Here is a 21,194-nt window from a genome sequence, read left to right as displayed (position 1 = left end):
CTAATGGACAAGATGGTCTTGTTGTGAGAGTGTTGTTCTTATCACATTGTTTGAACTGGACTGAACTGAAATGGCAGCGGAAGTGCCTTTTATGGCAGATTGTGCTGAGAAGGGAAATTCGCACCTGTTTGGAACTGGCATTACATTTATAGAGAGCAAGGGGGGAACAAACACAAAGGCTGGCACATTGGGGATGATTACTGCCAAAATCACTTACCAAAGACATCTGCGAAGCTGTGATCCAGTCAGGAGGGATGTGGAAATAAGCCCCAGCTGAGTCCCCCAGCAAAATGACTCCCCTGGGCTGTGAACCTAGGGGGCACAATTTATTTGCATTATTTATGCACTCAAGTAGTTTGGAGCCTCCAGGTTAGGTAGGTAGGTGAGCACATACCCTGGTGTGTATTCCATGCATGGAGCATCATAACAGTGATACATTGCCACTTTTTGAGTGTTGGAGGATGAGGGGCACAGCATTTAGGAGCTGAATGAGATTTCTAGGCCACTGAAATTGCCAACTAAGCTGTAGAGATGCAGGTGTGTTTCCTAGCTCCGCATAAAACAAACTGCTGTGCAACCTCTTAAGTGAATGATGGATGAATAAAAACATCAGAAGTTTATCTGAACTCAGAAATATGCCCAGATTTTGGTCCTGAAAAATTGCTTTCTTGGAAAGCATACCCATTTCTATTATAATTCACTTTAGGAATTAGTGATATCATGGAGCAATTTTGATTTTTCAAGCATGTTATGGATTTTTAAAGTCCTGAATCTATAAAGGCAAAAGCATGGAATGGACAATTATGGCTGATTGATGGAGAAATGGAAAAATAAAGTCACTGTGCAGCCTTGTACATTTGAGGTTACAAATCACTTAATCTGATTCTGAGGAATTCACCCATGGGTGATGCATGTACTCTTCCAAAATTCTTAAAGTCCTGAAAGAATCAAGTGATGCCTCCCAGAGTCAGAGAGGAGAGCTTCCTTTCCCCACCTACAAACCCCCTGAATCAGGTCCAAGGATGGTCCAGCCTTACTCCAACGGCTCCCTATCTCAGGACTCTGGGACAGCTAGCATTTGGCTACGCAACTGGGGACTGAGAAGGCCCAGGACATCGAGGAGGGGATGGGATTTACGGAATCCAAGAGACTTCCCATAGTGACCCCAGAGCTTCACACCATGGTTTCACTCAATGTTTATTTATTCATTTACTTGTTAATTCATTCTTTTATTCATGCAACAGCATTTCTAAATGGTATGACTTATGTATTGGGTCCTTACATTTTCTACCTCTATCCTACTCCCCGACAGCTTACAGACATTAGACTTTAAGTTGATTGAGGACAAGGACTATATCATGTTTGCCCATGAAAACTCAGAGCCAAGTATAGACCTTGGTGCATAATAGGAATAGGTATTCATGAAATATCCTGTTGAGTGAATGAAATATTTTTAAATGTTAGGAAAAAGCACTGCCTAAACAAAAATAGTGGTGCTACCATAGGGTCTTGTGTGAAGCTCTTTGGGCATCAGCAGTGCCATGTTTTCAGCACTATGTGGTTGGTATTAATAAGTTTCTCCTAAGAGTACTGGTAGGCTTCCCGAGTGGCGCAGTGGTAGAGAAACCACCTGCCAATGCAGGAGACGCGAGAAATGTGCTTCAATCCCTGGGTTGCAGAGATCCCCTGGAGGAGGAAATGGAAACCCTCTCCAGTATTATTGCCTGGGAAATCCCATGGACAGAGAAGCCTGGCAGGCTACAGTCCATGGGGTCTCAAAAGAGTTGGACATGACTTAGCCCCCAAACAAAGAGTACAAAGACTACTGGTGGCCCAGGGGTCTGTGGCACATGGGCATTTAGAATACAGAGCTTTTGTTCAAGTGTTTTCGGGAACTCTCAGTGGTTATAGTTTGGCGGCCTCCCTCAAGTTACCCACATACAAGCCTTTAACCCATTTGCCACAAGGACTCTGTCAGTACAAGCCCAGATGTCTGAGCTTATGGTGTATTGAGAAGGACACAGAGCAGAATGAAAATTATCACCTCCACTTATTTTCTTATCTGGAGAAGTGCTGGATTTCAGTTACCATGGTATCTATTTTACAGCCTTTAAGAAAAAAACTGAATTTTATATTTGTGTATAGTTGATTAATAATGTGTTAGTTTCAGTTGTACTACAAAGTGATTCAGTTGAGCATATACAAGTATCTATTGTTTTTCAAATTCGTTTCACAATTAGGTTGTTACATAATATTCAGCAGAGTTCCCTGTGCTATACAATAGGTCCTTGGTGGTTATCCATTTTAAAAGTAGTAGTGTGTACATGTCCATCCAAAACTCCCTAAGTATCCCTCTAATAACTTTCCAGTCACCCAATAAAGGAATCAGTTAAACTCATTATGCTGTAGCATCAGGCATTTCATTTGTCTGTTCAATTCAATTTGACTCAGACTAGAAAAGAATATTCTATTAGGATAAGTACACTGATTTTCACCATTCATACCTTCACAGAATTTCTTCTCGTATGGGATTCCATCCTTTGGATCAACACCCTTTAAGAGAGAAGTGATGAGATTAGCAGTTTGCTTTTAAATTTATGAGACACAAGTACAAAATCCTCCCCAGATGGCTTTTAAAGCACAAAGGCAAATCAGTAGATAAAATCCTTTAAAGTCTCTTGAGCCCTTAATCCAAGGTAGCAACATTCTGTGTAAGTGAGTTAGGCTTTAAGGACCTGGGGGCAGGAATAAGGAGAGATCCAGAAACTGGACCATCTTGTTCAGAAGGATGCAGGGCAGGGCTCTGAGCGCTGGAAGTGTCACTGGAGGGAGCACTGAGGGTCCAGTCAGTGCTGGGACACAGGGTCAGAGTGGGCTCAGTGGTCTCTGAACTGGAGCTCTAAGTATCCTGACTTCTCCAGTGCCTAAGGAGCGATGCTTCTAGAGCAGTGATTCTCAACAGGGCTGGTTTTAAGGCAGCCCCCTACCCGCCCCTGCCCTGCACCCATCCCCAGGGGACTTTGGCAATGTCCAGAGACATCTTTGGTTGTTACAGTGCGGGGAGGGGGAGCTACAGGCATTTAGTGGGGGAGAGGCCAGAGATGCTGCTGACCATCCTACATTTTTCAAGGCAGCCTGGACCATAAGACATCATCCCAAATGTTGATACAATGAGACTGAGAAACCCATCAGTGAGGTTGAGCTTGTGAGTTGGACAGGGTTACCATAGCTGAGGGCACTTCCTAACACTGAATGCTAAGTCTGTGCATTAGTAAGTAACTGGTCCTTGGAAGGTTCAAGCACAGTCTGGATAACCCTAAGGAAAAGTTAATACACATATATAGTTATGTTTTTTGTTTTGTTTTGCTTGTCAAACTCTGGTCTGGAGAGCACTGGCATTCCACTAGATAGTAAGGGTATTAACAGGTTCTAGGAAGAGCCTGATGGTCAGAGATGTATTGGAAACAGTGTTCACTCTCTTGGTCTTGGGGGCTCCCAGTGTGCAATAAAACATTAAAGACGCTGAGAAATTCGGAAGTAAAGGAAACTGTTTAGGCTTACTTGACCCAGTACTTTCTAAACCTGGGTGTAACACCCCTCCTCCTGTATCTTTTAACCTCCCACTTGACAGCGGAGTTCCTGAACACAGGGAAATGTTGGACTTGGTGGTTGCAAAATCCTCTCTGAGTTCATGGTTTTGTGATTCTGGGAGTCATTTTTCCTCTATGGAAAGGGATAGGTGTGAAGGTCATGTGTCTTTTTCCTATTAACTGATGATGAACTCTGAGTCTTGGCTCTCTGGGCTCCTGGTGGATTTCCACTGTCAGACTTTATTTTTTGGGGCTTCAAAATCACTGCAGGTGGTGATTGCAGCCATGAAATTAAAAGACACTTACTCCTTGGAAGGAAAGTTATGACCAACCTAGATAACATATTAAAAAGCAGAGACATTACTTTGCCAACAAAGGTCCATCTAGTCAAGGTTATGGTTTTTCCAGTGGTCATGTATGGATGTGAGAGTTGGACTGTGAAGAAAGCTGAGCACTGAAGAATTGATGTTTTTGAACTGTGGTGTTGGAGAAGACTCTTGAGAGTCCCTTGGACTGCAAGGAGATCCAACCAGTTCATTCTAAAGGAGATCAGTCCTGGGTGTTCTTTGGAAGGACTGATGCTAAAGCTGAAACTCCAATACTTTGGCCACCTCATGCGAAGAGTTGACTCATTGGAAAAGACTCTGATGCTGGGAGGGATTGGGGGCAGGAGGAGAAAGGGATGACAGAGGATGAGATGTCTGGATGGCATCACTGACTTGATGGACATGGGTTTGGGTGAACTCCAGGAGTTGGTGATGGACAGGGAGGCCTGGCGTGCTGTGATTCATGGGGTTGCAAAGGATCAGACACGACTGAGCAACTGAACTGAACTGAATTGAGCACTGTCTCTTATTGGCCTTCCATATGTAGGTGGGGTCACACGTCAGAGGCAGGGATGGGGTCATGGAACCAAGATAGGAGCTTCACATACTAATAACCTCTGTGTCATCCAACAGGACGGCTAAGATTGACTCTAACAGAACAAGAGCTGCCTTAGGGATCCTGACACCTCCATACCTTAAGACTAGGGGTGATGTCTTCCCCTCCTCATGAGAAGGCAATTTGACTAATGATAGGGTGGGTGGGTGGGCTATACTGGGGTACAATCTGTCTTGCTCTCCACATCCCAGAAACAACAGACCATCAGTGTCCTGGAGAGAAGAAACTATTTACAGAAACTTTCTCCTCTTCATCCAAGCAAATTAGGCAGCCATTCAGAGGCAATTTATCTTGAACCTGCTGCTGCTGCTGCTAAGTCGCTTCAGTTGTGTCCGACTCTGTGCGACCCCATAGACGGAAGCCCACCAGGCTCCCTTGTACCTGGGATTCTCCAGGCAAGAACACTGGAGTGGGTTGCCATTTCCTTCTCCAATGCATGAAAGTGAAAAGTGAAAGGGAAGTCGCTCAGTCGTGTCCCACCCTCAGCGACCCCATAGACTGCAGCCCACCAGGCTCCTCCATCTATGGGATTTTCCAAGCAAGAGGACTGGAGTGGGGTGGAATCTTAAACTTCAAGGCCTCTTGTTTGTATGGTCCCTGCCTGTGTGAGTGCTGGGAGCAGCTGGGAGCTGTAGAGTGTTCTAGGTGGAGAGGAGTCTGGTTGCAGTCAGAACCATGTTTCCACTTAAGCACTCCTGGTAAATTGGAAAAGAGATCTCAAAAGAAAGGGACCTGAATTTCCAAGACTCCAGGAATTTGTTAAGATTTCTTTTATCATTCTAGTTAATCATACTTTTATACTTGATTTTGTATTTGGTATACTTTTTCCTTCATGCTGCTGCTGCTAAGTCGCTTCAGTCGTGTCCGACTCTGTGCGACCCCATAGATGGCAGCCCACCAGGCTCCCCCGTCCCTGGGATTCTCCAGGCAAGAACACTGGAGTGGGTGAGGACCCCTCAAATCCTGTAAGTTCAAGACCTCACAAAATTTAGATTTGCTGCCATTACTGTACTCAGATAAGTGTTTGGCTTTTCTCCTTCCTTCCCTTTTCTCTACTGGAAGCTACTTAGCTATTATTCATAAGGAACCAGGGTAACAGCATAGATGCTTCGGGATGTAGGTAGTGGGGAAACTACAGGTAATTTCCACTCTGCCTGGCTAGCCTTATGAAACAGGATAAAAATGGCTGCAATGAAACGGTGACAGCATGTGATTTGCTGCACCAGCTGTTTGGGTTGCTGTAAAAAGTTTGCTAACACCACAATTCGCTTAATTTCACCCTGTTTCAGACAGAACCAAGGGGTTAGATGTGAGTGACCTTAAACAAGACTTACAGTGGCTGTGACTGAGAGAGCCTCAGCTCTCATTACATCACTGGCACTTTTCACGTGTGATTGGATTCTATGCCCCTCTTTCAAACAGCAGAAAGAGAGCTGCCTTAGCCTACCATCTTATCTTCTTCCTCAGGTCTGACTAAGCAAACAGGCAATGGGCTTGTAAGGAGGGCAGAAAGCCAGAGAATAGGGTTAAGTCTGAATTTAGTTGCTTACCCAAATGCCGTTACAGTTTGAATCTTGATACGAGTCCCAGTTGTCTGGCCTACAGAGAGGACAGCCACATTAGTCTTCAGCATATATTTATCACTCTGAATGTCAGCTTCACAAATGAAGGAATGAATCAATGAGGGCTACACCAAGTGTCACTGATGCCCAACAGGTTCTTCAAGGGAAAATGCCACACACCATTGTGTGTTGTGGCCCACAGAACCCTTACTCGGCCTCTTTGTCATTCTCTTGGCTTTGGGTATTTGCTGGGAGCTGGGGACCAAATGCAGCCTTTTTCATAACTGACTACATTCATGGGTGGTGTTGTTGGGTAATGGTGCTGATGAGCGTAATGAACACATCTGCAGTCTATTTTCTTCAGACAGGCGACACCATTAAAGTTACGCCTCTAAAGTCCCAAACATCTGGTTAATGCTTCCGCACTGTAGTCTCAGCTAAGATGAAGGCTGGCATATCCAGTCTGAGTTCTGAGATGTGATTGGCTGAACATCACCCTGGGACTAAAATGAAACCGGCTCCACTCCCTGCCGTCCTTGCCTTACTCTTGGTGGAAAAGGCTACTGTTTCTGGGCCCAGGGCTGCCTGTAGAGCTCGAGCAGGCGGATGGATAAATGTCCACAATAACCTGTCTGCTCACTTGTTTCTTCCACTAGACTGTAAACTCGTATTTCTATTTGTTTACCATGCAGCATGATGCAGAGTGCTTGGCAATGCTCGATGAGCATTTTGGGGGGCAATAAAATGAACAATTACTGTTTTTTTTCGTTGAGTTTTACTTCAGTGAGGACACGGAGGTCCCTTCTCTCTGTAAGCACGAATCCCCTAGGCTGGAGGAGATAATCATGCCTCCCGCCTCCTTTTCAGAAGGTAATTTTCAAAATCAGTGATGAGCAGAGACCGTTACCTTCTGCCTGGGTACGCCATCTTGTTGCTGTCGTTGCAATCTCTCCCTCGCCAGTAAAAGCCCCTCAGTGTCTGAAAGTGAAGAGCACACACAGGAAGGGTCAGTTCTGCTCTGATGTTGTCCACAGTGAAGGCCAGTCTGAGCTGTCAGAGGGGTATTGACATCTGCAGTTTCAAATTCAAATATAGTCTGGAACACCAGAGATCAGTAAGAAAATTAAGGTGAATATGCTACGACCTCCCGAGTGAGGTGAAATATAATATGGTGCCAGGGCCAATCACAGGTGTACCATGCATGTGTGTGTGTGTGTGCTGTTGTGTGGGTGCCAACATGTGACAGCATGGGGGTGCACCTGTGTGAATTTGCAAATACGTGAGCATGTGTACATTCACATGGGTGGTTATGAAAATGCATGTTTCACACACGCGTGTCTGTGTGTACATGTGTGTTCATGTGTATGTGTCTATGTGTACTTCCACACACAGCAGGGCCATCCAACTCCCTGAACTTTCTCTATTAATCATCAACCTTCTCAGCCCCAAAGCAATTGGTTTATTTTGTCCAACGATTAATAATTTACTGAATAATTAAAAACTCTAGCCAAACTGGTTACTTGCATGGATTTATTATATTTTTGACATGTCTGATTCAAAAGGATTAAGAGCCACGATGATGTCAAACAATGCTTTTATTGCTCGAATTGCCACGTAGAGTATCTGAGATCCCATCAACTTTGGAAAGTTTGTGACATCTGTTACTTGCTTGTTGAATTTCACAGAGAATATTATGATATCCTAACTGTTCTAAATCAAACATGTGCACACACATATACACTTTTAAAAAGTAAGTTAAAATATATTTAAGAATTTTGAAAATAATTCATAACATGTTTTCAAGATAACTGTTATCCCCATGGAGAATTCCAGCTGGGAATGGCTTCAGGAAATGAAAACAGTCTAGGACTAAGATCCACTTTGATGGTCCATGTGGAGATAGCATAAAGGTATATAAACATTATAAAATGGTGTATTATCAAATTAATAATACATTCAAATGGCATTCAATCTTGTCTTATTAAAGGAAAGAAATTTATAGGAAGCAATGCAATATTTACTGAACGTCTGGTTACTCTTAACAATACTTACTGGGAAATCACTATATTTGTCTGAATCGGCATCTTTGAATGGCACAGAATTTTGTATAGTTCTAGAAGAAAGAAAATGAAACACTTGTGAGCTAAGAAAAAAGAAAGCGTGTTTGTGAAAATAAATACAGACATGTTTAGATATGACTGTGTTGAGTTTACTTAACAAAACCCCATTCTAAAAATAAAATTAAGGGCCTAAATAAAATTTTAAAAAGTAAAGATAAAATTGAGTACCAGCCCAACATTGTTTATTCCTACTCGCCACTCAACAGAATGATTTTCTCTCTGACATTTTACTTGGCCTATATGGGTAAGTAAAATATAATGAACTCAAGTTTTAGAGGGCATGGGATATGGCTGTTGAGGTCCTCAGGAAAAGAGACTGCATTTTTGGTCCAGTCAATGAACTTAGTACTAGAGATTTTACACATTTTACACATTCTGGGACAGAAGTCTTTTCTTAAGATTCTCCTCTTTTAGGACACTAATAGATGGAGAAATATACCATGTTCATGGATTGGAAGAATCAATATAGTGAAAATGAGTATACTACCCAAAGCAATTTATAGATTCAATGCAATCCCTATCAAGCTACCAACAGTATTCTTCACAGAGCTAGAACAAATAATTTCACAATTTATATGGAAATACAAAAAACCTCAAATAGCCAAAGTGATCTTGAGAAAGAAGAATGGAACTGGAGGAATCAACCTACCAGACTTTAGGCTCTACTACAAAGCCACAGTTATCAAGACAGTATGGTACTGGCACAAAGACAGAAATATAGATCAATGGAACAAAATAGAAAGCCCAGAGATAAATCCACGCACATATGGACACCTTATCTTTGACAAAGGAGGCAAGAATATACAATGGATTAAAGACAATCTCTTTAACAAGTGGTGCTGGGAAATCTGGTCAACCACTTGTAAAAGAATGAAACTAGAACACTTTCTAACACCATACACAAAAATAAACTCAAAATGGATTAAAGATCTAAATGTAAGACCAGAAACTATAAAACTCCTAGAGGAGAACATAGGCAAAACACTCTCTGACATACATCACAGCATGATCCTCTATGACCCACCTCCCAGAATATTAGAAATAAAAGCAAAAATAAACAAATGGGACCTAATTAAGCTTAAAAGCTTCTGCACATCAAAGGAAACTATTAGCAAGGTAAAAAGACAGCCTTCAGAATGGGAGAGAATAATAGCAAATGAAGCAACTGACAAACAACTAATCTCAAAAATATACAAGCAACTCCTACAGCTCAACTCCAGAAAAATAAATGACCCAATCAAAAAATGGGCCAAAGAACTAAATAGACATTTCTCCAAAGAAGACATACAGATGGCTAACAAACATATGAAATGATGCTCAACATCACTCATTATCAGAGAAATGCAAATCAAAACCACTATGAGGTACCATTTCACACCAGTCAGAATGGCTGTGATCCAAAAGTCTACAAGCAATAAATGCTGGAGAGGGTGTGGAAAAAAGGGAACCCTTTTACACTGTTGGTGGGAATGCAAACTAGTATAGCCACTATGGAGAACAGTGTGGAGATTCCTTAAAAAACTGGAAATAGAACTGCCTTATGATCCAGCAATCCCACTGCTGGGCATACACACTGAGGAAACCAGAAGGGAAAGAGACACGTGTACCCCAATGTTCATCGCAGCACTGTTTATAATAGCCAGGACATGGAAGCAACCTAGATGTCCATCAGCAGATGAATGGATCAGAAAGCTGTGGTACATATACACAATGGAATATTACTCAGCCATTAAAAAGAATACATTTGAATCAGTTCTAATGAGGTGGATGAAACTGGAGCCTATTATACAGAGTGAAGTAAGCCAGAAAGAAAAACACCAATACAGTATACTAACGCATATATATGGAATTTAGAAAGATGGTAACAATAACCCTGTGTACGAGACAGCAAAAGAGACACTGATGTATAGAACAGTTTTATGGACTCTGTGGGAGAGGGTGGGAAGATTTGGGAGAATGGCATTGAAACATGTAAAATATCATGGATGAAACGAGTTGCCAGTCCAGGTTCGATGCACGATACTGGATGCTTGGGGCTAGTGCACTGGGACGACCCAGAGGGATGGTGTGGGGAGGGAGGGGGGAGGAGGGTTCAGGATGGGGAACACATGTATACCTGTGGCAGATTCATTTTGATATTTGGCAAAACTAATACAATTTTGTAAAGTTTAAAAAAAAAAAAAAGATTCTCCTCTTTTAAATCACTTCATCTGAGAACCGTTAGGCATTTAGTTGTCACTCCCCTTCAAGAGCCAGGTGTAATTGATGTGGTTGATGATCGAGCGGTTAATGCCAAGAACTACAGATACCTCCTTTGAGCCAGGATTTCCCCTAAGTCCTCACTACCAGACTTTCCCCAGCTTCCAAATGCCAAACACTGTTTTCCCTTTAGGAGAATCACTTACAGAGTAGCAGGCAAGTGCCATCATATGGCACTTGGAGCATCTTGGAGCTTAGAATGTAGAGAGAGTAACATGCTCCCTTATGCTGCTGCTGCTGCTGCGTCGCTTCAGTCATGTCCGACTCTGTGCGACCCCATAGACGGCAGCCCACCAGGCTTCCCGTCCCTGGAATTCTCCAGGCAAGAACACTGGAGTGGGTTGCCATTTCCTTCTCCAATGCATGAAAGTGAAAAGTGAAAGTGAAGTCGCTCAGTCGTGTCCGCCTCTGGTGACCCCATGGACTGCAGCCTACCAGGCTCCTCCATCCATGGGATTTTCTAGGCAAAAGTACTGGAGTGGGGTGCCATTGCCTTCTCCATGCTCCCTTATAGGTTTTAGTAAATGGTCTTCTGAATCAAGAGCTTCTCAGCAGTTCTGAGAGTCTCAAGGCTAGCGAATTCAGCCAGAGCAAGCATGGAGCCTAACTGGTGGTGTGGAGCCTGTCTTAGGAGCTCTGGGATGGTGCAGCCACTGGAAGTCCACTTTACAGATCTCTTGCAGATGACATGCCCTGTAAGAATAGGTAAAGTTCTCCTATGTATGTATTTGACCTTTTGGATAGCTGTTTTAGGCTCCTAGTTGAGAAAAGGAGGAAAGACACAGAGCAAGAGAAAGAATAAGAGGAAGAGTGGGAGGGAGAGGGATGGGGTAGGGAGGAGAGAGAGGATGAATAAATCCACACAGCCATATTATCAATCTGAGAAAAAGCACTGGGTAAAAGGTCTCTCTCAATGATGCCAAAACTATCTCCTTCTACCTTTGCCACCTTTGGGGTGAGAGTTTGTCCTTGAAGGAAGGAACAATGAGTTATTTCTAGAATTAGAACGTTTGGTCATTAAATTAACCTTTACTTGTTTATTTTAAAGGCTCAAAGTAACTAACCAAAACCATACATTCTAGACATGCATGGGTAAATTGGCCATCCTAAATCTCATAAGTTGTAATTTACATAAACTCCACAATCCCTTATTCATAGCCTGCATATCCAAACAGTCCTGAAAACCAAGAGTGGTTTCTTATTTTCAATGTTGAAGCTAATTTATTTGATGGCAAAATTTGACCTAAACCAATCTAAGGCAATTCATAACCTATACCCTACTTAATATGACTATCCATATATTTCACTGCTGAAATATAAATGTGTTTAATCAGGAGTGCTAAGAGTGTGAGTGTGGGGAGTTATAGTATACGCATGATATGTCACTTTCTTAAAATCTGGGAAATTCTGAATTCCAAATTACATCTGGCTCCAAGGTTTTGGATAAAGCATTGTTGACTTTTACTATCATTGCTTCTGCAAAATTGTATATAAATTTGAAACATTGTGTATCCTTAGAGGTACCTGGTTGTATGCCGAAATATTCATTCATTCATTCCATAGCTATTTTTGAAGTCCCTACCATGTGCCAGACATCATATTAGATATTAAGGATGAGTATTAGATACATTTCCTATGCTAGAAGAACTCAGTGTTGGGTGGGGAAAACAATGCATTAATAGATAGCTACAGTGCTATGGAGAAAATTCTCTAAAAGGGTTGTGCACGCAGAGGGAAGACATTTCCCTCTCTACAGGGAAGGAGGCAATCTTAAGGAGAAAGTTAAAGGATTAGAAAGCATTTTCAAAGCAAGTAATTTTGTGACAGGCATTCTAGTAGGAAGGAAAAATATGGGAAGCCCTTTAACATAGCTCTAGGTTCTGAAATTAGACTCCTTGGATTTGAATCTCAGGTCTGCTGTACATAACCTTAAGGCAAATTATTTCATCATTTTTACATCTGTTGGCTCATTTGTAAATGGGGTCAATGTCAGTACCTGCTTCCTTGGACTGTTGCAAAGACTAAATGAGTTGTTACATGTGAAGCAAGGAAGACCTGTGCCAAGCATGTGATAAGTATTCACAAAATATTAGCTCTTTTCTTTATTATGCACAGTGCTAACAGCTATTCCAAGGGTGGCTTCTAGGACTGGGCAAACAGGCCTAAGTTGTCTGCTCTTATGACATTTTAGTTTCTGGATATATCCCCAATTCAACCCATGGATTCTCTTCAGATTTTCAGGTTCCCAGCCATACAATGTCCAATCCAGTTATGCACGCCCGTTGTTTTTAGATAATTTTACCGTAAACTTCTTTGCTGTAAGTACCTTCACAGCAAGCATGTTTGTTACAAACATTCTCACTGTGTAACTAATTGGCCATAAGACAATTTTGCCATAAAAGGTAAAATGACTGGTTGATAGTTTGTTTTGATATGTATCATACAAAAATCATGACAAATGATGATGATTTGCCCGAAGAGCCAGTTTCTTATTTCTAAACACACTGCAGTAGAGGAGAAAGAGGCTGAGCGCCTGAAAAATTGCAGGTTTGAGCTCACATTTCCCATAAACCTCTGGAATGTTTATCAACAGACATGTGACAAGATGCCAGGATCACACAACAGTATAGAGGCTTTCCTAACACAATACAAATGTGTGTGTGCTCAGAGGTGTCCGACTCCTGCAACCCCATGGACTGTAGCCCACCAGGCTCCTTTCTAGGCAAAAACACAGGGATGGGATGCAATACAAAACTTGGGTATAAATACACATCCTAGTATTTGGAAGTTGATACCTCCTCTAACAAAGGAAGAAATTTTAGCAAAAAGAAAAACTGTGATGCTGAATGAGGAGGCGAATCATTGTGTAAAACACCAAGAATGAAAGACCTGGAAGACAAGTGCTCAGGCACAAGTCACAGAATAAGGTCACTCATCTGCACAGTAGTGCCGTTAAATCTATGCACCCTTTAAATGGACTTCCCTGGTGGCTCAGATGGTAAAGCATCTGCCTACAATGTGGGAGACCCGGGTTCAATCCCTGGGTTGGGAAGATCTCCTGGAGAAGAAAATGGCAACCCACTCCAGTACTCTTGCCTGGAAAATCCCATGGATGGAAGAGACTGGTAGGCTACAGTCCATGGGGTTGCAAAGAGTTGGACATGACTGACTTTCACTTTTCACCCTTTAAATATATTCAGATATTTTGTATTTAGTAATAAAGCCTCTTTAATTGTGTAATTAGCCTCATGGCTAATTAGTTATATGGTGAAACTAATGTTTGTGGCAGCAAAGATGTTTAAAACAGAAAACTTACAGTGAAGATACCTAGAACTCCAGTTATCACCTTGGCTGGTGCAGCTGATCACCTGCTTGCTGCTCCTGCCCTTTGCCTGGGGTCTGGCTGACAAGCTTGACCCAGTGAGCAATTGTGACTGCAGCTGAATGTTATTCGTTACATAATATTGAGCTATTCAAGCTCAAAACGCCTAAAACTGTGTCATGAAACTGGGGCATTACGACAAAAGAAAACTAGGGAAAAGAAAGTATCCATGAGTATCTGCCTCACATTTGAATCCCAGGCAGCAGTGTCGGGTCAGAGGGGCTCTGTTTCCTCTGCACGTGCATGTGTTACATGCATCTCTGTAAGATGCAGCGAAAGCAGAGCAAACCATGGAAAGACACATCCTGACATGTTTATGTGGCTCACTGTGTGGTGGGGATAGGGACTAAGGTGAGTGGCAAGAGCGGGGCAAAAGCAAGAAGGAACAAAGGAAAAAAGCCAAGAACGATGAAATAAAAATGCAATTAACACAGGATATGATAGCCTGTGTGAATTTATGTGAAATAATACATAGGTGGGCTTAAGCATTTGGCAATTCAATAAAAAGAATAAATTATCGATATTAAGAGGGGACCCTCCTGACTCACCATTGCTGGAATAAAAAAAAATTAGGCAGTGTATAGGCACTGTGAATTCTGATCAGAACAAAACAACAAAATCGTTGGTTGCCCCAAGGTATGCCTGGTATCCTACACATTTGTGTCTCTAATAAATTAGTGTTTTTTCTTTGTTTATTCATTTGTTTCTTCACTGAGTCCCTACTGAGGTCAAGCACTGTGGTAGGGACCAGGGCTAAAAAGTTGACCAAGAAATGGTTTCCTCACTCTTCAAAAGCTGTTGGTAGGTGTGGGAGACTGATGGGGAAGCAGCCAGGGAAGAACAGGGTGCAGGAGCAAGTGCCGGGGAGCGCGGGGTACCGAGGAGGCTAGCTACGTGGCTGAAGACAGGCTGGGAGCTGGAAAACTTCTTACCATGGGTGGAGAGGCCACCATTGCATTTTGAAGGCATTAGAACAAACAGCAGGGCACAGGGAGAGGCAAGGAGCAGGAAAGGCATTCTTATTGGAGGGGATTTTATGGAAGGGTTAATGCAGTACAAGACATGTAGGTCTTGTCTTTACTACCTGCTGACTGTGTTAGTGGATCAGGCATTAAATGAACTAGAACCAACTTGTTCATCTGAAAGTGGGGCTCAGGGTCAAGGGACAGACAGTGTAGTGGTTCTGGGTCCAAATATCATATGTATCCATGACTAGTTCTGTGACTTGGGGAAAATAACTTTACATATTTAAAAATGGGGACAAAAATGGGGTCAGCTAACAGAGCTTCATTTACAAGAGTTCTTGGTAAAGAGACAGTACTGGGTTATTCTTCCTTGTCTTTATTATCACTGAGCCACAGGTTATTTGAAGAATAAATGAGGTTGCATATAAATGTGCTTTATAAACCAAACAGCACTGAATAAATTGTGACCTGGTATGAATTATACTAGAAGCACAATGTTTTAGAAGAAGAAAAACATATTGCTTTTTCATAAAAAGAATTTCCCGTTTAAATTGGGCCAGGAAAATCTCTGGCCACAGATGCTCTTGAATTCAGTGTTTCAAAGGTGGTTCAACTGCAGAGATGTCATTTTGGTCCTGCAGGCCCACGTTTGACACAGAAAATGTAATGATGATTTCAGCAAGGAGGAGACAGGAGTCTCAATTCAACAAGAGCTAGGTATGATGAAATGATCAGGGGCCCGGGGACCTAGGGACCTGGCTGTCTCTCAGCCTCCCAGCATCTTCTTTCATGTCTGATAGTCCCCCTCCACTCCTCATATCCTGATGCTGTCCACCTCCACCTCTATTCATGAAAAGCAGTGTTGATAACTGTTTCCGGGATCTAGGCCAGCACTTTGCACAGCTGGCTTACAGGAACTCATGTGGGCAGATGAACCAGGAAAAGTTTTCAAACTAAGAGGTTCTGAATGTGGGTCAGAAGCACAGCCTTCTCTTCTCCTGAGATACTTTCAAAGCAGACTGGGGGCTGTTCAGTGGCTTTAGCTTCCATGAAGCTGATGAGATGAAGGATGGAGGAACATAGGAAAAGTGCCTCTGTTGTGGGCTCAACTGTGTTCACCAAAGAGAGCTGTTGAGGTTCTAACCCTTGGTCCCTGTGAATGGGAACTTACTTGGAAAGAGGATGTTTGCAGATGTTAAGTTTGGATGAGGTTATTAGTTCAGTTCAGTTCAGTCACTCAGTCATTGTCACCCCATGGACCTTCAGCACTCGAGGCTTCCCTGTCCATCACCAATTCCCAGAGCTTGCTAAACTCATGTTAATCAAGTCGATGATGCCATCCAGCCATCTCATCCTCTGTCATTCACTTCTCCTCCTACCTTCAATCTTTCCCAGCATCAGGGTCTTTTCCAATGAATCAGTTCTTTGAATCAGGTGGCCAAAGTGTTGGAGCTTCACCTTCAGCATCAGTCCTTCCAATGAATATTCAGGACTGATTTCCTTTAGGAGGTCATTAGAGTGGTCCCAACATTACCAGATGGCCAACATTGAAATCAGATTGATTATATTCATTGCAGCCAAAGATGGAAAAGCCCTATACAGTCAGCAAAAACAAGACCGGGAGCTGACTGTGGCTCAGATCATGAACTCCTTATTGCCAATTTCAGACTTAAATTGAAGAAAGTGGGGGAAACCACTTAACCATTCAGGTATGACCTAAATCAAATTCCTTACAATTAACAGTGGAAATGAGAAATAGATTTAAGGGACTAGATCTGATAGACAGAATGCCTGATGAACTATGGACGGAGGCTCATGACACTGTACAGGAGACAGGGATTAAGACCATCCTCAAGAAAAAGAAATGCAAAAAAGCAAAATAGCTGTCTGAGGAGGCCTTACAAATAGCTGTGAAAAGGAGAGAAGGGAAAAGCAAAGAAGAAAAGGAAAGATATACCCATTTGAATGTGGAGTTCCAACCAATAGCAAGGGGAGATAAGAAAGCCTTCCTTAGCTATCAGTACAAAGAAAAGAGGAAAACAACAGAATGGGAAAGACTAGAGATCTCTTCAAGAAAATTAGAGATACCAAGGGAACATTTCATGCAAAGATGGGCTCAATAAAGGACAGAAATGGTATGGACCTAACAGAAGCAGAAGATATTAAGAAGAGGTGGCAAGAATACACAGAAGAATTGTAAAAAAAAGATCTTCATGACCTAGATAATCATGATGGTGTGATCACTCACCTAGAGCCAGACATCCTGGAATGTGAAGTCAAGTGGGCCTTAGAAAGCATCACTACGAACAAAGCTAGTGGAGGTGATGGAATTCCAGTGGAGCTATTTCAAATCCTGAAAGATGATGCTGTGAAAGTGCTGCACTCAACATGTCAGCAAATTTGGAAAACTCAGCAGTGGCCACAGGACTGGAAAAGGTCAGTTTTCATTCCAATCCCAAAGAAAGGCAATGCCAAAGAATGCTCAAACTACCACACAGTTGCACTCATCTCACACGCTAGTAAAGTAATGCTCAAAATTCTCCAAGCCAGGCTTCAGAAATATGTGAACTGTGAACTTCCAGATGGTCAAGCTGGTTTTAGAAAAGGCAGAGGAACCAGAGATCAAATTGCCAACATCCGCTGGATCATGGAAAAAGGAAGAGAGTTCCAGAAAAACATCTATTTCTGCTTTATTGACTATGGCAAAGCCTTTGGCTGTGTGGATCACAATAAACTGTGGAAAATTCTGAAAGAGATGGAAATAGCAGACCACCTGACCTGCCTCTTGAGAAACCTATATGCAGGTCAGGAAGCAACAGTTAGAACTGGACATGGAACAACAGACTGGTTCCAAATAGGAAAAGGAGTGCGTCAAGGCTGTATTTTGTCACCCTGCATATTTGACTTCTATGCAGAGTACATCATGAGAAACACTGGGCTGGAGGAAGCACAAGCTGGAATCAAGATTGCCGGGAGAAATATCAATAACCTGAGATATGCAGATGACACCACCCTTATGGCAGAAAGTGAAGAAGAACTAAAGAGCCTCTTGATGAAAGTGAAAGAGGAGAGTGAAAAAGTTGGCTTAAAGCTCAACATTCAGAAAACTAAGATCATGGCATCTGGTCCGGTCCCATCACTTCATGGCAAATAGATGGAGAAACGGTGGAAACAGTGGTTGACTTCTTTTTTGGGGGCTCCAAAATCACTGCAGATGGTGATTGCAGCCATGGAATTAAAAGACGCTTACTCCTTGGAAGGAAAGTTATGACCAACCTAAATAGCATATTAAAAAGCAGAGATATTACTTTGCCAACAAAGGTCCGTCTAGTCAAGGCTATGGTTTTTCCAGTGGTCATGTGTGGACGTGAGAGTTGGACCAAAAGAAAGCTGAGCGCCGAAGAACTGATGCTTTTGAACCGTGGCGTTGGAGAAGACTCTTGAAAGTCCCTTGGACTTCAAGGAGATCCAACCAGTCCATCCTAAAGGAGATCAGTCCTGGGTGTTCATTGGAAGGACTGAGGCTGAAGCTGAAGCTGAAACTCCAGTACTTTGGCCATCTGATGCAAAGAGCTGACTCATTTGAAAAGACCCTGATGCTGGAAAAGATTGAGGGCAGGAGGAGAAGGGGACGACAGAGGATGAGATGGTTGGATGGCATCATCAACTCAATGGACATGGGTTTGGGTGGACTCCGGGAGTTGGTGATGGACAGGGAGGCCTGGCATGCTGCAGTTCATGCGGTCACAAAGAATTGGACACGACTGAGCAACTGAACTGAACTAATCCAATATGACTGGATATAAAAGGAAAAGACAGACACACAGGGAAGATGTCCATGCACAAAGAGGAAGGCAGAGATGGAGAGATGCAGCTGCAAGCTCAGAGTTGACAAGGATGGACAGCCACTGCCAGAAGCTAAGAGGTAAGGAGGATTCCACCCAGAGTCTCTGAAGGAATATCAGCGGGACTAGAGTCTCAGAGGGACCTTGCCCACACATTGCTTTCAAACTTTCAACCTCCAGAACTGGGAGAGAATACATTTCTATTGTTCTAAGCTACCCAGGTTGGGGTATTTTAGTACAGCAGCCTTACGAAATGAATACAACCTCTCAGTTCAGGTATAAGGCCTGACTCTCATCTCTGGAGAGTTCTCCCCTCTATCCCTTCACAATGAGAGCCAGGCTGGGCCAGAATGCACTCAAGTGACAGGAACTGCCTGCAGGAGAGTGAGAATAAAAGCAACAGGGGCCCGGGAAGATGGCATGGTCTCAGTGAATATGTTACAGAGAAGGAATATTATTTTGAGTCATAGCATTATCTGTACATGTAGCACCTGTGGTCTGGCTCCAAAACTAGAATGTGAGCACTCGGGAGGACATAGTTAACCAGGAGCCTAGGAACCTGCCATGTTCCCCCACCAGGGCTCAGGCCAACAGTCTGCATCTTTAAAACCTCCCAAATGGCTCTATAGCTTGAGTTGAGACATGGGAAAAACTGAGGTTCGGAGACATGAAGCAGCCCAAGTCCTCAAATCTGGCTCAAGACACAGCACTGCAGAGGAGTCCAAAAGGGGATGTTTCCAGAGAACAAGTGTGGTCCAATATACCTGGGGGTGTGTGTTGGGTCCTTGTGGCTGGGAAAAGTTACTTTTTTTTCAAACTTTTTGGCCACACCACGTGGCAGGTGGAATCATAGTTCCCCGACCAAGGATCAAACCCATGCCCCCGGCAGTGGAAGCAGAGTCTTAACCACTGGAAAGAAGTCCTGGAAAAATTACCTCTGTAAGACTCAGTTTCCTTATCTTCGAAATGGGAATAGTGATGGAATTATGAGAATTCAGTGCAGAAATGCAGTGGAAGTTCAGTATCTGGCCCTGGGAATAGTGGCCGTACAGTGGCAGGCAGCAGCCCTGCCACAGTTACAAGGGAAGCAGCTGGGTGGAAGGAGACCTATGCTATTTTGCCTCTTAGTCCAACGTGCCTCTCAGGATACTGTTCCATCTTTCAATATTCTGAACAGTAGTTACTATGACACCCAGCACAATCTTAGACAGGAGGGCTTGGGAACTCTGGACAGTATCTCTGCATTTGGAACCCTGTTCATAGATATTAGAGCTAAGGTTTTTAGGTAATAGGTTGCGCTCTTGAAAACAAAGGTCCTTTTCCAGCCTCATGAGTGCCTTGCACTAAAGATGCTCAGAGAGTCCTCACCATAATGGGTGGCTGACCTCGTCTGGATCTTACACAGCAAGGAGGGGCTGTCCTGTCCCCGGCGTGAGCATGCACTGGCAGGCAGGCTGTGTTCCAGCCCAGGACTGTAAGTCAGGCTTGGAGGTTCAAAGATGCTGGTATTCAGTATATTTCCAAAACGATTTGTTCTAAGCTAATTTGTCTTCTAGTTTCTATACAAGTCATGAGCAAGAAACATTTTCACCTTCAGAAAGATGCCTTTTAACTTGAAGATCATTTTCATCATTAGAAAACAGAAACCACTAAAGATGCTCTCCCCTGTTAGTGCTCAGGAGTGGGCATTCATATACATACAGTTTAATCTTCTGACAGATCTTGGCCAAAAATGGGAGTGAACAAATATCAGAACCACTTCTGGAGTACATCTGGTGAGAAAAGCAAAAACAGAAAGAGTTATTTATTTCAAAGAATGGTTCTCCAGTTTCTGAAGATACTTCCTCTCTTCTTGGCTCCACATTTTGAATTTCTGGACTCTTCTTTCTCCAGAATCTGGGCCATATTACTTAACTCAATTTACCCCTTGTTCCTGTCCCCACATTCCAAATTCATTGCACCTATGTGCTGGCTCCTTAGCTTGAAGGTCTCTCTTCCCCTAGCCAGCTAGTCCCATCTTCTTGTCTTTTCCAGCTCTTCCCAAAAGAAAAGGCCCATCTTGGTCCATTCTACTCAGACAACATTCTTCTCCTCACTAGCTTCAGTGGCTTTAAAAAAGGATTTGAAAAATAAAGACTGTTTTCAAATAAGATAATTCTATCCTGTTAAGAGATAAAAGAAAGACTAACGGGAGAGACGGCTTAGGAAGAAGGAAGGCCCCTTCCCTGGGGGGTGGAGGGGAGGAAGGGGTGCAGATGAAGCCCCCAGAGTTTGCTGAACAAAGGGATTTCAGACAGCAGTTTACATAAGACTCTAGCTGGGGGATAAATTAAAAACCCTGGCTTTTTTTTTTTTTTTAATTAAACAGTGCTTTTAGAAGTATTGCAGTTCCTGTGATGGTTTTCACAGACAAAAGGAAAAACACCTGGGTAGAAAAAGTCAGGAACTGGCATTTATCAACAAAGAGAGAAAGGGAGACATGTATCTCCTGCTTTTTTAACGTTCACTTCACGTCGCCTTGATTCGATG

General features: G+C 42.9%; 1 protein-coding gene across 1 annotated transcript in view; it reads right to left on the bottom strand.

The window, feature by feature from the left end:
• Positions 1-21,194, bottom strand: part of AOAH (acyloxyacyl hydrolase) — a 184,338-nt gene that overhangs the window by 97,104 nt on the left and 66,040 nt on the right. The window contains exons 6-11 of the mRNA XM_055590397.1: positions 20,367-20,437; positions 8,147-8,207; positions 7,002-7,072; positions 6,083-6,131; positions 2,505-2,553; positions 218-312 (exon numbers count right to left, since the gene is read on the bottom strand). Coding sequence (XP_055446372.1) covers positions 218-312; positions 2,505-2,553; positions 6,083-6,131; positions 7,002-7,072; positions 8,147-8,207; positions 20,367-20,437 — 396 coding nt within the window. The remainder of the gene's footprint in view (positions 1-217; positions 313-2,504; positions 2,554-6,082; positions 6,132-7,001; positions 7,073-8,146; positions 8,208-20,366; positions 20,438-21,194) is intronic.

Source organism: Bubalus kerabau, chromosome 8, assembly GCF_029407905.1.
Source record: "Bubalus kerabau isolate K-KA32 ecotype Philippines breed swamp buffalo chromosome 8, PCC_UOA_SB_1v2, whole genome shotgun sequence".
In the NCBI taxonomy this organism is placed as follows: Eukaryota; Metazoa; Chordata; class Mammalia; order Artiodactyla; family Bovidae; genus Bubalus; species Bubalus kerabau.
This window is presented reverse-complemented; position numbering and strand designations above follow the sequence as displayed.